Source organism: Arachis ipaensis, chromosome B03, assembly GCF_000816755.2.
Source record: "Arachis ipaensis cultivar K30076 chromosome B03, Araip1.1, whole genome shotgun sequence".
Taxonomy (NCBI): domain Eukaryota; kingdom Viridiplantae; phylum Streptophyta; class Magnoliopsida; order Fabales; family Fabaceae; genus Arachis; species Arachis ipaensis.
The window spans coordinates 113076570-113090089 of NC_029787.2; the positions used below are offsets into that span (position 1 = coordinate 113076570).

A 13520-nucleotide genomic window follows, 5' to 3' on the forward strand; every position below is an offset into this window, starting at 1 on the left:
AATGGTTAGCATGCATGATTTATTTGTGGGCTTTTGTACTTACTTTGGTGTGGGAACACCAAACTTAGTACCTCGCCAGTGGTTCTCATGCATAAAATTAACCATATGTGAAATTCTTTTTCTTTTTTTTTTCTAAGAGCAATAAAACTGAAAACTAGGAAACAGCAAAATAGTTAACTAGTTCATCTAATATGCTTGAAGCTAGCATTATGCAGAAGGTGAGAATGTGTTTTATGATGGAATTTTGGTGGAACACCAAACTTAGAATCCTTCATTCTCCCTTAGATTGTTTTGGTGTGCAACACCAAACTTAGCTTCTTGCAATATAGATAAAACTAAGTAACCTTTTTATTGAAATAGCTATGAAAAGAAAGTTACCTCAGGTTGGGTTGCCTCCCAACAAAGCGCTTCTTTATTGTCACTAGCTTGACATCCTTCATTCTTTGATCATGGAAGTTGAGGCTTCTGTTGCCTTTGGTTTCCTCCTAAGTGAGGTTTTGCTTTGTGATGCTCATCCTGGATGAGTGATTCTTTTCCTTCAGCCCTCTTTTCATGCGAGGTTCCGAGGTTCTTAGCCAGTTGTTGCATTTGCCTCTTAATTCTTCTGAGTGAGGTTTCCTGGTTCTGTGTTATCTCCTCTTGGCATTCTCTCTTTCTCTCTATTAAGATCTCCAAATTGGTGATCTTATGAAAGTGTTGTGAAATTTGTTGGTTGTGAGGTATCTGGGGTTGGAGGGGTGGGTAGTGTGGTGGTATGTAGTGATTGTTGTTGGTATGGTGGTGCTTTTGCAGGTTTGGGAAGTTAGGGTTGTTATAGTTGAAGTCCCTTTGTTCCTGATGCTGAGATTCCCTCATTCTTAGATAAGAATGTGGCTTCCATGGTGGAAATTGTGCATTCACTGTGGCAGAATGTAGAAAATCAATTTGTCTAGCTATTGACTCCAATTATTGTTGAGTTTGCTGGTATAGCTGTTTGTTTTGATTCATGATTGCCCTCACTCCTTCAAGATTCATTACTTCCTTTTCTGAAATTGCATTCCGTGGTGTCTCAAAAACTCACTGGCAAGTGCACCGGGTCGCATCAAGTAATTATAACTCACGGGAGTGAGGTCGATCCCACAGGGATTGAAGGATTGAGCAATTTTAGTTTAGTGGTTGATTTAGTCAAGCGAATCAAGATTTGGTTGAGAGATTTGTGATTTGCAGAATTTAAATTGCATGGAAAATAAAGGGGATGGGTAATTTGCATGAAATTAAAGAGAAATGAAATGTAAAATGCTAAATCTTAAAGAGCAAGAAATTAAATGGTAGAAACTTAGAACGCAAGAAATGTAAATTGCAGAATCTTAAAGTGCAAGAAATGTAAATGGCTTGAATTGTAAAGGGAATTGGGAATTGGATTTGCAGAAATTAAACAAGGAAGAGTAAAATCCAACACACAGAAGAGTAGAAGATGCCTTGGGTTGAATCGGATCTAAAACAGAAATATAAAGGAGCTTGAAAAGCAGTAAACAGAGAAATTGAGAATGAGAATCCAGATCTCAGGACTCAAGAGACTATATAACCAAGTCTAGATCTCAATGCCTTCCTAGATCCAACAAGAACAATTGCAAAGGAAATGTAAATTGCAGAGAAAGTAGAAGAAGAAGCAATTAACAGAAACTGAAATTCAATGATGCGGAAAATTAAACAAGATCCCAAGGTGAGATGCTATTTATACACTTTCTCCAAATGGTCTTCAAGCTTTGAATTGGGCCTTTGCTCTTGATGGAATTGGGTTGATAGAGGCCTTGGTTGATTGCTCTTAGAGTTGGAGAGAAAACCGAAGTGAACCGGGTTGGGAATTATAAAAGCTTGAGTAAAAGTTTGAGTAAAAGTTTGAGGCAAACTTTTACTCAAACTTTTTACACCAGCTGCCCCATTCTTGCTGCTACCAACGTTTGAGCTAAAGTTTGGGGTCAAACTTTTGCTCAAACGTTGGCCCCCTTATGCACACTCATGGCGCCAACGTTGCCAAAAAGTTTGAGGCAAACGTTGGCGCAAACTTTTTGTCTCCAGGGTGTTGATTTGTGATGCCAACGTTTGCCAAAAAGTTTGAGGCAAACGTTAGCGCAAGCTTTTTTCCCAAAAGTTTGAGCTAAAGTTTGAGGTAAACTTTTGCTCAAGCTTTTTGTTCCCTGGGGTGTTTTCACTTATTCCGAAAGTTTGAGCTAAAGTTTGAGGCAAACTTTTGCTCAAACTTTTTGTTCTCTCTTGCTCCTAGCCATTCCTTCTTGCTTCAACCTTTCTCCAAGCTTTCTTCACCTATCATTAATCAACCAAACACATCAAAGCTATGCTCAAAATCATGAGATTGTCATTCTTTCATAATATGTGGCAATTATAGCATAAATCCTCATGAAATTGCATTAATTTATCTATGGTTGATTAAATCAAAGGAAACATGAAAATCTACCCAATTGGCTTGCTTGTGGCTCAAGAAAGTGCATAATTCAATTGAAAACAAAAGAAAAAGGCTAGTGAAACTAGGCTAAGATGACTTGTCATCACTTTCAACATCTCCTAAATCTTCGACCACTTCTTCCTTTTCTTCAATAACTATAGGCTCCTCCAATTGTTCTAATGCAAAATAACATCCCTCATTTCCCACCGGAGTTTTCAATCTCTCCTTCATGCCATGATCTTCAATGGATTCTTCACATGTGGCTATGGAAGTACCTTGAGTGTTCAAGCATTGGTAGACTAAAGTGTACATTACCTTAGTCGAATTAGTCACAAACTCTAGGGTGTTCCTTTGCATATCCGCTTGGCTTTGAAGTAGCAAGGTGAGAGAGTCATCTATTGGGGCTTGGGATGGATAAGAGGGTTCATTATTTTGGAGAGAGGGTTCATAGTAGGAAGGTGGTTCTTCTTGGTAAGGGTATAGAGATGTTGTGCATTGAGGTGGTTCTTGGTAATAATCTTGATAGGGTTGTGGTGGCTCTAAAGATTCTTGTTCATAATGGTCATAAGAATATGGTATAGGTGATTGGTCATATGGTGGATATGGATCATAGGAAGGTGCTTGGTAATGAGAGGCTTGTGAGAATGGTTGAGGTTCATGTTGAGAATGAGATTCATAGGCATATGATGGTGGTGATTGATTGTCATAAAAAGATTCGCCATAGCCATTGAATTGACACGCACTAGGATGGGAATTATACCTATAAGTGTCCGGAGGTTGTTGCCCATAGGAGTGATCAATCCCTTGAGGCTCCTCCCATCTTTGTTGGTTCCATCCATAATGAGTGTCATCATTGAAGTTCAAATTTCCTACAACACAATTAGAACTAAACTCATAGCCAAAGTGAGAATTGATAGTGGAAAAAAAATAAATCTAATAAAAACTAAAAACAAGCAAAATATAAACCTATTCACACTATTCACATAAATACAATAACCAATAACACAACACCATTGCAAATCCCTGGCAACGACGCCATTCTGATGAGAAGACTTTTGTGTGGCTTAGAATTTCACAAATGAAATCTCGTTGCAAGTATAGTTTCTAAACCAACAAGTAATCCTTTCATACAAAAATTTGTTTGTCACTAGTACAAACCCCTAAGTTTATAAACTGAAGTATTGAACCTCGGGTCGTTCTCCCTAGGAATCACAATAAAGTGTCTTGTTATTGGTTATGAGTCATGTTTGGGGTTTTTGGGATAAGAGACATGAAACGTAAATGGCAATGAAAATAAACTAACAACTAGAAAAGCTCTTGGCAAGATATGAGAACTAGAAGTCCTATCCTAGTTATCCTCCTCAATTGTGATCATAAATTGTCCATTGCTACCACTTAATTAACCTCTAATCATGGAGGAAAGTCAAGTGGATGAATCAACTTGATTCCACAAGTCCTAGCCAACTCCCAAGGGAAAGACTAGCTTTAGTGGTATCCAAATCAATTAGCAACTTCTAATTATCAATCAACAAAGGAATTAGATAACTCAAGCATCACTAATTACTCTACCAAAGCCAAGAGGTACAAAATCTACACTAAAGTCCAACCAAGCATTTCATCAAACACTTGGAAGGCAAAAAAAGGAAAGCAAGGTAAATTGATAACAACAATGAAATCTAACAACTACTTATTGCAAAGAATTAATAACAACAATCAAAAGAAAACAAGATCTACATGAAATACCTCAAATTGCATTAAAAGAAAATATGATGAATAAGAGTAGATCTACAAACAAAATAGAAGAAAGTAATGACAACAATAGAAAAATGATTAATGTAACAACATAGAATTGAGAGGTAGAAGAAGAAGGAAGCATGAATTGAAACCTAGATCTACATTATTGAACTAAACCTAATCCGAATTCTAATCCTAGAGAGAAGTGAGAGCTTCTCTCTCTAAAACTAAAACTAAAACTAGCCTAATGTGTGTTATGATTCAATATGATCATTCCCCTTCACTCCTTGGTCCTTTTGAGTGTTTTGGCGCCAAAGTTGGCTCGGATTGGGCCCCACAGGCTTTGAGAATTCGCTAGCCATGTTTTCATTAAAAAATCATAAATCATCACCGACGCGTACGTGCACAGCACGCGTACGCGTCCATGGGTGATTTTGTAAGGTGCGCGTAAGCGCCTGGCGCGCGCGGGCGTCCATGGCCGAGTTCAACTCTTTGGCTTTTCACGATCTTCTCTACTTGCATGCTTCCTTCCTTGCCCCCCTTGATTCATTCCTAGCCTTTTTCAACTTGAGATTACTAACAAACACATCAAGGCATCTTATGGAATCAAGGAGAAGTTAAAGTTATCTAATCAAAGACCAAAAAGGATACTTTTTACACTTAGGCACAAATAAGGGAGAGATCACAAAATCGTGCTAAATCAATGGCTAAATATGAGAAAAGGTTAGCAAAATACTCTAAATCCAATACAAGATAAACCCTAGAAATGGGGTTTATCTGTCTGTCTGAATTGTCCAAGATGTCATTGGATCACTCTGCTGGTGGATCTCTTCATCTGAAAAAGACGCCTGCAGAAGCCCAGGAACTCATTGAAGTGGTTGCAAATAACCAGTTCATGTACACTTTTGAAAGGAATCCTGTGAATAATGGGACAACTTAGAAGAAAGGAGTTCTTGAGATTGATACTCTGAATGCCATATTGGATCAGAATAAAATATTGACTCAGCAAGTCAATATGATTTCTCAGAGTCTGTCTGAAATGCAAGCTGCATCAGGCAGTACTAAGAAAACTTCCTCTTAAGAAGAAGCTTATGATCCTGAGAGTCCTGGAATGGAAGAGGTGAATTACATGGGAGAATCCTATGGAAACACCTATAATCCTTTATGGAGGAATCACCCAAATTTCTCATGGAAGGATCAACAGAAGCCGAATTAAGGCTTCAATAATAATGGTAGGAGTGCACGGTTTGGCAATAACAAACTTTTCCATCATCTTCTCAGCAACAGACAGAGAATTCTAAGCAGAGCCACTCTTACTTAGCAACTGTAGTCTCTGATCTATCTAAGACCACTCTCAGTTTCATGACTGAAGCAAGGTCCTCCATTAGAAATTTGGAGGTACAAGTGGGTCAGCTGAGTAAAAAAGTTACTAAACTCCCTCCTAGTACTCTCCCAAGCAATACAGAAGAGAATCCAAAGAGAGAGTGCAAGGCCATCTACACGTCCAACATGGCCGAACCTGTAGAGGAGGGAAAAGAAGTGATTTCCAGTGAGGAAGACCTCAATGGACGTCCGCTGGCCTCCAAGGAGGAGTACCTAATAAGGAACCAAAGGAATCTGAGGTTCATATAGAGACCATAGAGATTCCACTTAACTTACTGTTGTCATTCAAGAGCTCTGATGAGTATTTTTCCTCTGAAGAGGATGAAGATATTGTTGAAGAGAAAGTTGCTCAGTATCTAGGAGCAATCATGAAGCTGAATGCCAAGTTATTTGGTAATGAGACTTGGGAGGATGAACCCCCATTGCTCATCAATGAACTAAATGATCTGGTTCAATTGAAATTACCTCAGAATAAACAGGATCCTGGAAAGTTCTTAATACCTTGTACCATAGGCACCATAACCTTTAAGAAGGCTCTGTGTGACCTGGGGTTAGGGATAAACCTCATGCCCCTCTATGTAATAGAGAAACTAGGGATCTTTAAGGTGCAAGCTGCAAAAATCTCACTAGAGATGGCAGACAACTCAAGGAAACAGGCTTATGGACTTGTAGAGGATGTCTTGGTGAAGGTTAAAGGCCTGTACATCCCTGCTGATTTCATAATCCTAGACACTAGGAAGGATGAGGATGAATCCATCATCCTTGAAAGACCCTTCCTAGCCACAGCAAGAGCTATGATTGATGTGGACAGAGGAGAGTTAGTCCTTCAATTGAATGAGGACTACCTTGTGTTTAAGGCTCAAGGATCTTCTTCTGTAACCATGGAGAGGAAGCATGAAAAGCTTCTCTCAATACAAAGTCAAACAGAGCCCCCACACTCAACTTCTAAGTTTGGTGTTGGGAGGCCATCAACAAGCTCTGAGTCTCTGTGAAGCTCTCCAAGAGCTCACTATCAAGCTATTGACATTAAAGAAGTGCTTATTGGGAGGCAACCCAATGTTATTTAATTATATTTATTTATTTTCTATTGTTATTTTATGTTTTCTTTAGGTTGATGATCATGTGAAGTTATAAAAACAACTGCAAAATTAAAGCAAATTGAAAAATAGAATAAAAAACAGCATACCCTGCAGGACAGACTTATAGCAGAATTGGCGTTTAACGCCCAGCCTGGCAGCATTCTGGGCGTTAAATGCCAAAATGGGTAGCACTCTAGGCGTTTAACGCCAGAAAAGGCTGTCTGGCATCTGGTTGGCGTTAAACATCAGAAATGGGCAGCAGACTGGCGTTACACGCCAGGAAAGGTAGCAGAGCTGGCGTTTAACGCCAGATTTGGCACAGAATGGGTGTTTGAACGCCAGAGTAGTGTAGGGACTTAAATTCCTTGACACCTCAAGATCTGTAGACCCCATAGGATTCCCACCTCTTCTTCTATCCTCTTCACACCTTTCCATAACACTCTTCCCTATACACCCTTGACTAATCACCTCAATACCTCTTCCCCAAACACCATTCACCTATCAAATCTTACCCTGTTCTCTATAATCTCTTCACCACTCACATCCATCCATCATAAAACCCCACCTACCTCACCATTCAAATTCAAACAATTTCCCTTCCAAACCCACCCATTCTCACACGGCGACCATCTCTCACTTACCCTATAAATACCCCTCCTCACTACCTTCAATTTCACACACAATACACACTACTACCCCCCTTGGCTGAATCCTTCACTACCCTGCATCTCCTCCATTTTTTCTTCTTCTACTCCTTTCTTTCTTCTTTTGTTCGAGGACGAGCAAACACTTTAAGTTTGGTTGGGAAAAGCTAAGCTTTTTATTTTTCCATAACCACTAATGGCACCTAAGGCCAGAGAAGCCTCTAGAAAGAGGAAGGGGAAGGCAATTGCTTCCACCTTCGAGTCATGAGAGATGGAGAGATTCATCTCAAAGGCCCATCAAGACCACTTCTTTGAAGTTGTGGCCAAGAAAAAGGTCATCCCCGAGGTCCCCTTCAAGCTCAAAAAGAGTGAATATCCGGATATCCGACATGAAGTTCGAAGAAGAGGTTGGGAAATTATCACCAACCCCATTTAACAAGTCGGGATCTTAATGGTTCAAGAGTTCTATGCTAATGCATTGATCACTAAGAACCATGACCAAAGTGTGAACCCGAACCCAAAGAATTGGCTCACAATGATTCGGGAGAACTACTTGGATTTCAGTCCAAAAAATGTGAGGCTAGCATTCAACTTGCCAATGATGCAAGGAGATCCTTACCCTTTCACTAGAAGGGTCAACTTTGATCAAAGGTTGGACCAAGTCCTCATGGACATCTGTGTGGAAGGAGCTCAATGGAAGAGAGACTCAAGAGGCAGGCCGGTTCAACTAAGAAGGCTTGACCTCAAACCCGTGGCTAGGGGATGGTTGGAGTTCATCCAACGCTCTACAATTCCTACTAGCAACTGGTCTGAAGTTACAATAGACCGGGCCATCATGATCCATAGTATCATGATTGGAGAGGAAGTAGAAGTTCATGAGATCATATCCCTAGAACTCTACAAGGGGGCGGACAAGCCCTCCACTTTGGCAAGGTTAGCCTTCCCTCATCTCATTTGTCACCTATGCAATTCAGCTGGAATTGTCATAGAGGAGGACACCCTCATTGAAGAGGATAAGCCCATCACTAAGAAGAGGATGGAGCACACAAGAAAGCCCACTCATGGACCTCAACAAGAGCATGAGGAAATTCCTCATCATGAAATCCCTGAGATGCCTCAAGGGATGCACTTTCCTACACAAAACTATTGGGAGAAAATCAACACCTCCTTAGGAGAATTGAGTTCCAACATGGGACAACTAAGGATGGAGCACCAAGAGCATTCCATCCTCCGCCATGAAATTAGAGAAGACCAAAGAGCCATGAGGGAGGAGCAACAAAGGTAAGGAAGAGACATAGAGGAGCTCAAGCACTCCATAAGATCTTCAAGAGGAAGAACTAGTCGCCATCACTAAGGTGGACCCGTTCTTTAATTTCCTTGTTCTTTACTTTCTGTTTTTTGTTTCTTATGCTTTATGTTTTGTCTATGTTTGTGTCTTTATTACATGATCATTAGTGTCTAGTGTCTATGTCTTAAAGCTATGAATGTCCTATGAATCCATCACCTTTCTTAAATGAAAAATGTTTTTAATTGCAAAAGAACTAGAAATGCATGATTTCGAATTCTATCTTGAAAATGGTTTAATTATTTTGATGTGGTGACAATACTTTTTGTTTTCTGAATGAATGCTTGAACAGTGCATATTTTTAAATTTGTTGTTTATGAATGTTAAAATTGTTGGCTCTTGAAAGAATAATGAAAAAGGAGAAATGTTATTGATAATCTGAAAAATCATAAAATTGATTCTTGAAGCAAGAAAATGCAGTGAATAGACAAATCTTGCGAAAAAAAAGTAGCAAAAAAAAAAGAGAAAAAAAAAGAAGAAAGAAAAAGAAAAAGCAAGCAGAAAAAGCCAATAGCCCTTTAAACCAAAAGGCAAGGGAAGAAAAAGGATCCAAGGCTTTGAGCATTAATGGATAGGAGGGCACAAAGGAATAAAATCCTGGCCTAAGCGGTTAAACCAAGCTGTCCCTAACCATGTGCTTGTGGCGTGAAGGTGTCAAGTGAAAAGCTTGAGACTGAGCGGTTAAAGTCGTGGTCCAAAGCAAAAAAAGAGTGTGCTTAAGAGATCTGGGCACCTCTAACTGGAGACTCTAGCAAAGCTGAGTCACAATCTGAAAAGGTTCACCTAGTTATGTGTCTGTGGCATTTATGTATCTGGTGGTAATACTGGAAAACAAAATGCTTAGGGTCACGGCCAAGACTCATAAAGTAGCTGTGTTCAAGAATCAACGTACTGAACTAAGAGAATCAATAACACTATCTGAATTCTGAGTTCCTATAGATGCCAATCATTCTGAACTTCAAAGGAGAAAGTGAGATGCCAAAACTGTTCAGAAGCAAAAAGGCTACAAGTCCCGCTCATCTAATTGAAGCTAATTTTCATTGATAAGTTTAAAATTTATTGTATATTCTCTTCTTTTTATCCTATTTTGTTTTCAGTTGCTTGGAGACAAGCAACAATTTAAGTTTGGTGTTGTGATGAGCGGATAATTTATACCCTTTTTGGCATTATTTTTACATAGTTTTTAGTATATTTTAGTTAATTTTTATTATATTTTTATTAGTTTTTATGAAAAAATTACATTTCTGGACTTTACTATGAGTTTGTGTGTTTTTCTGTGATTTCAGGTATTTTCTGGTTGAAAATGAGGGACCTGAGCAAAAATCTGATTCAGAGGCTGAAAAAGGACTGCAGATGCTGTTGGATTCTGACCTCCCTGCACTCAAAGTGGATTTTCTGGAGCTACAAAAGTCCAATTGGCGCCCTCTTAATTCCGTTGAAAAGTAGACATTCTGGGCTTTCCAGAAATATATAATAGTCTATACTTTGCCCGAGATTTGATTGCCCAAACTGGTGTTCAAAGTCAGCCTAAAACATCTTGGCGTAAAACGCCCAAACTAGCACCAGAATTGGAGTTAAACGCCCAAACTGGCACCAAAACTGGCGTTTAACTCCAGGAACAGCCTAAGCATGAAAAAGCTTCAATTCTCACCCTAATCACACACCAAGTGGGCCTCAGAAGTGGATTTCTGCACTATATGCACTTAGTTATTCATTTTTTGTAACCCTAGGTTACTAGTTTATTATAAAAACTACTTTTAGAGATTTATTTGGAGTCTTTTGACCATCTTTGGAATCATATGTAACTTTTATCATCTTTACACATTTGGGGGCTGGCCTTATGGCCATGCCTAGACCTTTCACTTATGTATTTTCTACGGTGGAGTTTCTACACCCCATAGATTAAGGTGTGGAGCTCTACTGTTCTTCATGAATTAATGCAAGTACTATTGTTTTTCCTTCAATTCACGCCTACTTCTTCTCCAAGATATACTCTTGTTCTTAATTTAGTTAACTCAAAATGAAGGGGTGACCCGTGACAATCACCCAATCTTCATTACTCGCTTAGCCAAGATCCGCATGCCTGACAACCACAAGCGGTCTACATGATGTTCAACGTAGTCATTGGACGACAGCCAGAGTATATTCTCTTGGGTCCCTAATCAACGATTCACATCGTCTCTCCTGACAATGGAGCATCTGAATCTGAGATTAGAACCTTCTTGGTATAGGCTAGAACCATTGGCAGCATTCTTGAGATCTGGAAAGTCTAAACCTTGTCTGTGGTATTCCGAGTAGGATCTGGGAAGGGATGACTGTGACGAGCTTCAAACTTGCGAATGTTGGGCGTAGTGACAGTGTGCAAAAGGACAATGGTCCTATTCCGACGCTAGCGGGAACCGACAGATGATTAGCCGTGCAGTGACAGTGCAAATGGATTTGTTTTCATCCGAGAGGATCATACAGTTTGCCATGGAAGGAGGTAACGCATGATTGGAAGAAGGCAGTAGGAAAGCAGAAGTTCAGAAGCAACAAAGCATCTCCAGACGCTTATCTGAAATTTCCACCAATGAATTACATAAGTATTTCTATCTTATTTTATATTTTATTTATATTGTAATTATCAAAACCTCATAACCATTTGAATCTGCCTGACTGAGATTTACAAGGATGACCATAGCTTGCTTCAGGCCGATAATCTCCGTGGGATCGACCCTTACTCACGTAAGGTTTATTACTTGGACGACCCAGTACAATTGCTGGTCAGCTGCACGGAGTTGTGAGAAAAGTGTGGGATCACGATTTCGCACACCACAGATCAAAAGGTAAATCTGACACTTTCAAGCCTAATTCCTCAACTTTAGCAAACGAAATAAACGAATGCGAAGCTCCAGTATCATATAATGCAACTAAGGATTTATCACCAATTAGACATATACCTCTCATCAACGGATCCACCTTAGAAGCATCTTTGGCATTCACAGCAAAGACTCGACCATGATGCTGACTCTGACCCATATTCTGATTCCTCCTACAAGTGCAATCCCTCGCAAAATGACCAGGCAAGCCACAATTGAAGCACCCACCTATACCAATCTTGCAAGAGTCATATGGATGAAAACGTCCACAACGATCACAAGCTAAATCTGAAGAACCCTTACTCTGATTTCCTCTCCCTTTGCCACGCTGAATCTGGTCATGTGTGTTCTTTCTGAAGACTCCTTGACCTTGAGGCGCATATCTTCCTCTCTTGAAGCTTTTTCCTCTCGGATGAAGGTACTTGCCACACCCCCGACTAGAGCTCCCTCCATGATGTCCTTAGATGCCGCCACGGTCTTAGCATACTCCTCCACTACTCTAGCCTTATTTACCAAGTCGGAGAAGACACGGATCTCCATAGGAGCCACAACAGTCATAATGTTGTCCTTCAAACCCCTTTGGTACTTAACGCATCTCTAGCTCTCGTAAGTCTCCGGGTCACCCTGACACACTCGAGAAAACCTACAAAGCTCTTCGAAGTTGTTAGTGTACTCGGCCACAGACATGGAACTTTGCTTCAGCTGCATTAGCTCCATCTCCTTCGCTTCCCTCGTAGACTCAGGGAAATACTTCTTATATAAAGCCATTTGGAACACCTCCCATGGAATGTCGGCATTCTGAAGATGTAGCAAACGACACTCAGCTTGCCACCAGGGCTGGGCCTCTCCCGCTAGCTGATAAGCGGCAAAATCCACATATTGATTAAGAGGAACATGTTGTGCCTGTAAAGCACACTCCATAGCCTGGAACCAGTGGTCCGCTTCAGTAGAATTTGTGGACCCTCAGAAAGTTAGCGGATGAACCTTGAGGAACATTTCCAAGGTCATCGAAACTACTCCCGTGTTATCGCCGTTTCTCTCAGAATTATCATTGGCATTTCCTCCTCCGTTCCCATTGCCATTCTCCGCCGGTTGGCCTAACCTCTGAACAGCTTGCAGAGTCACAGTAGCATTCGCTTCCATGTGGTTCGCTAAGTTAGCCATGGCCGCCATGAACTCGGCATGGTTATCAGCTGGTTGTTCATTCCTACTTTCCCATGTACGTGTTTAACCTCGCCCACGAATGGCCATGTAGGGTTCCTGTCTACACCAAACAATCAATATCAAGGTGATCAGTCTCAATATCAAGAGCCTAGTGCTTCAATTATCCCAAACATGCACTCACAAACAAGCATGCTATGCATATATCAAGTACCGCTCTGATACCACTAAATGTAACACCCTAATTAGCCTAAGCCATACCTCGCATCATAAAGCAAAGGTTAATCAGAGGTTACGACAGTGCTAAGCTCATACGTATAGTATATAGAAGAAATAATATAATCTAGAAGTCCGATGAAAAATATAGCTCAAAAATAGGATTTCGAAGCGCAAAGCATACTATCATAAGGCATAAGAAACAGAAGTGATATAAACAAGGTAATAGTATAATAGTGAAATATCATAAGAAAACTAGCCACGACTCGCAGAGTTTAAGCCGGCTAGCCATATACAGACCATATAGAAACCTGACAGATTTAAAATAGCTTATACAAGTTTCTCTCTCATAATACAAGCCTCTAGGCTACAAAATACAAAAGAGAGATGTATAAACAGATAACCAAAAGACTCCAAAAGAATCCAAGACCCTCTGCTCCTGTCACCATCCAAAGCAACTCACCGAGCTGGGTTGTGACCTGCATCTGAAAAACACAACAAAGATATGGTATGAGAACCGGAGGTTCTCAGAATGGTAACAGTGCCCAGTGATGTAGGATATAAGACCTCGGGACGCCAAAGGCAATCCTAAGCTCCATATCCATCACAAGATTCAAGCTTAAGGCATTATAAAACAAATAATCATAATATACCAAC

General features: G+C 40.2%; 1 protein-coding gene across 1 annotated transcript; it reads right to left on the minus strand.

The window, feature by feature from the left end:
* On the minus strand, positions 12084-12659 carry LOC107633576. Its single transcript, XM_016337187.1, has 2 exons — positions 12471-12659; positions 12084-12389 (listed from the first exon to the last, which is right to left on the minus strand). Exons 1-2 carry the CDS (start codon positions 12657-12659, stop codon positions 12084-12086), a joined length of 495 nt encoding a protein of 164 aa, XP_016192673.1.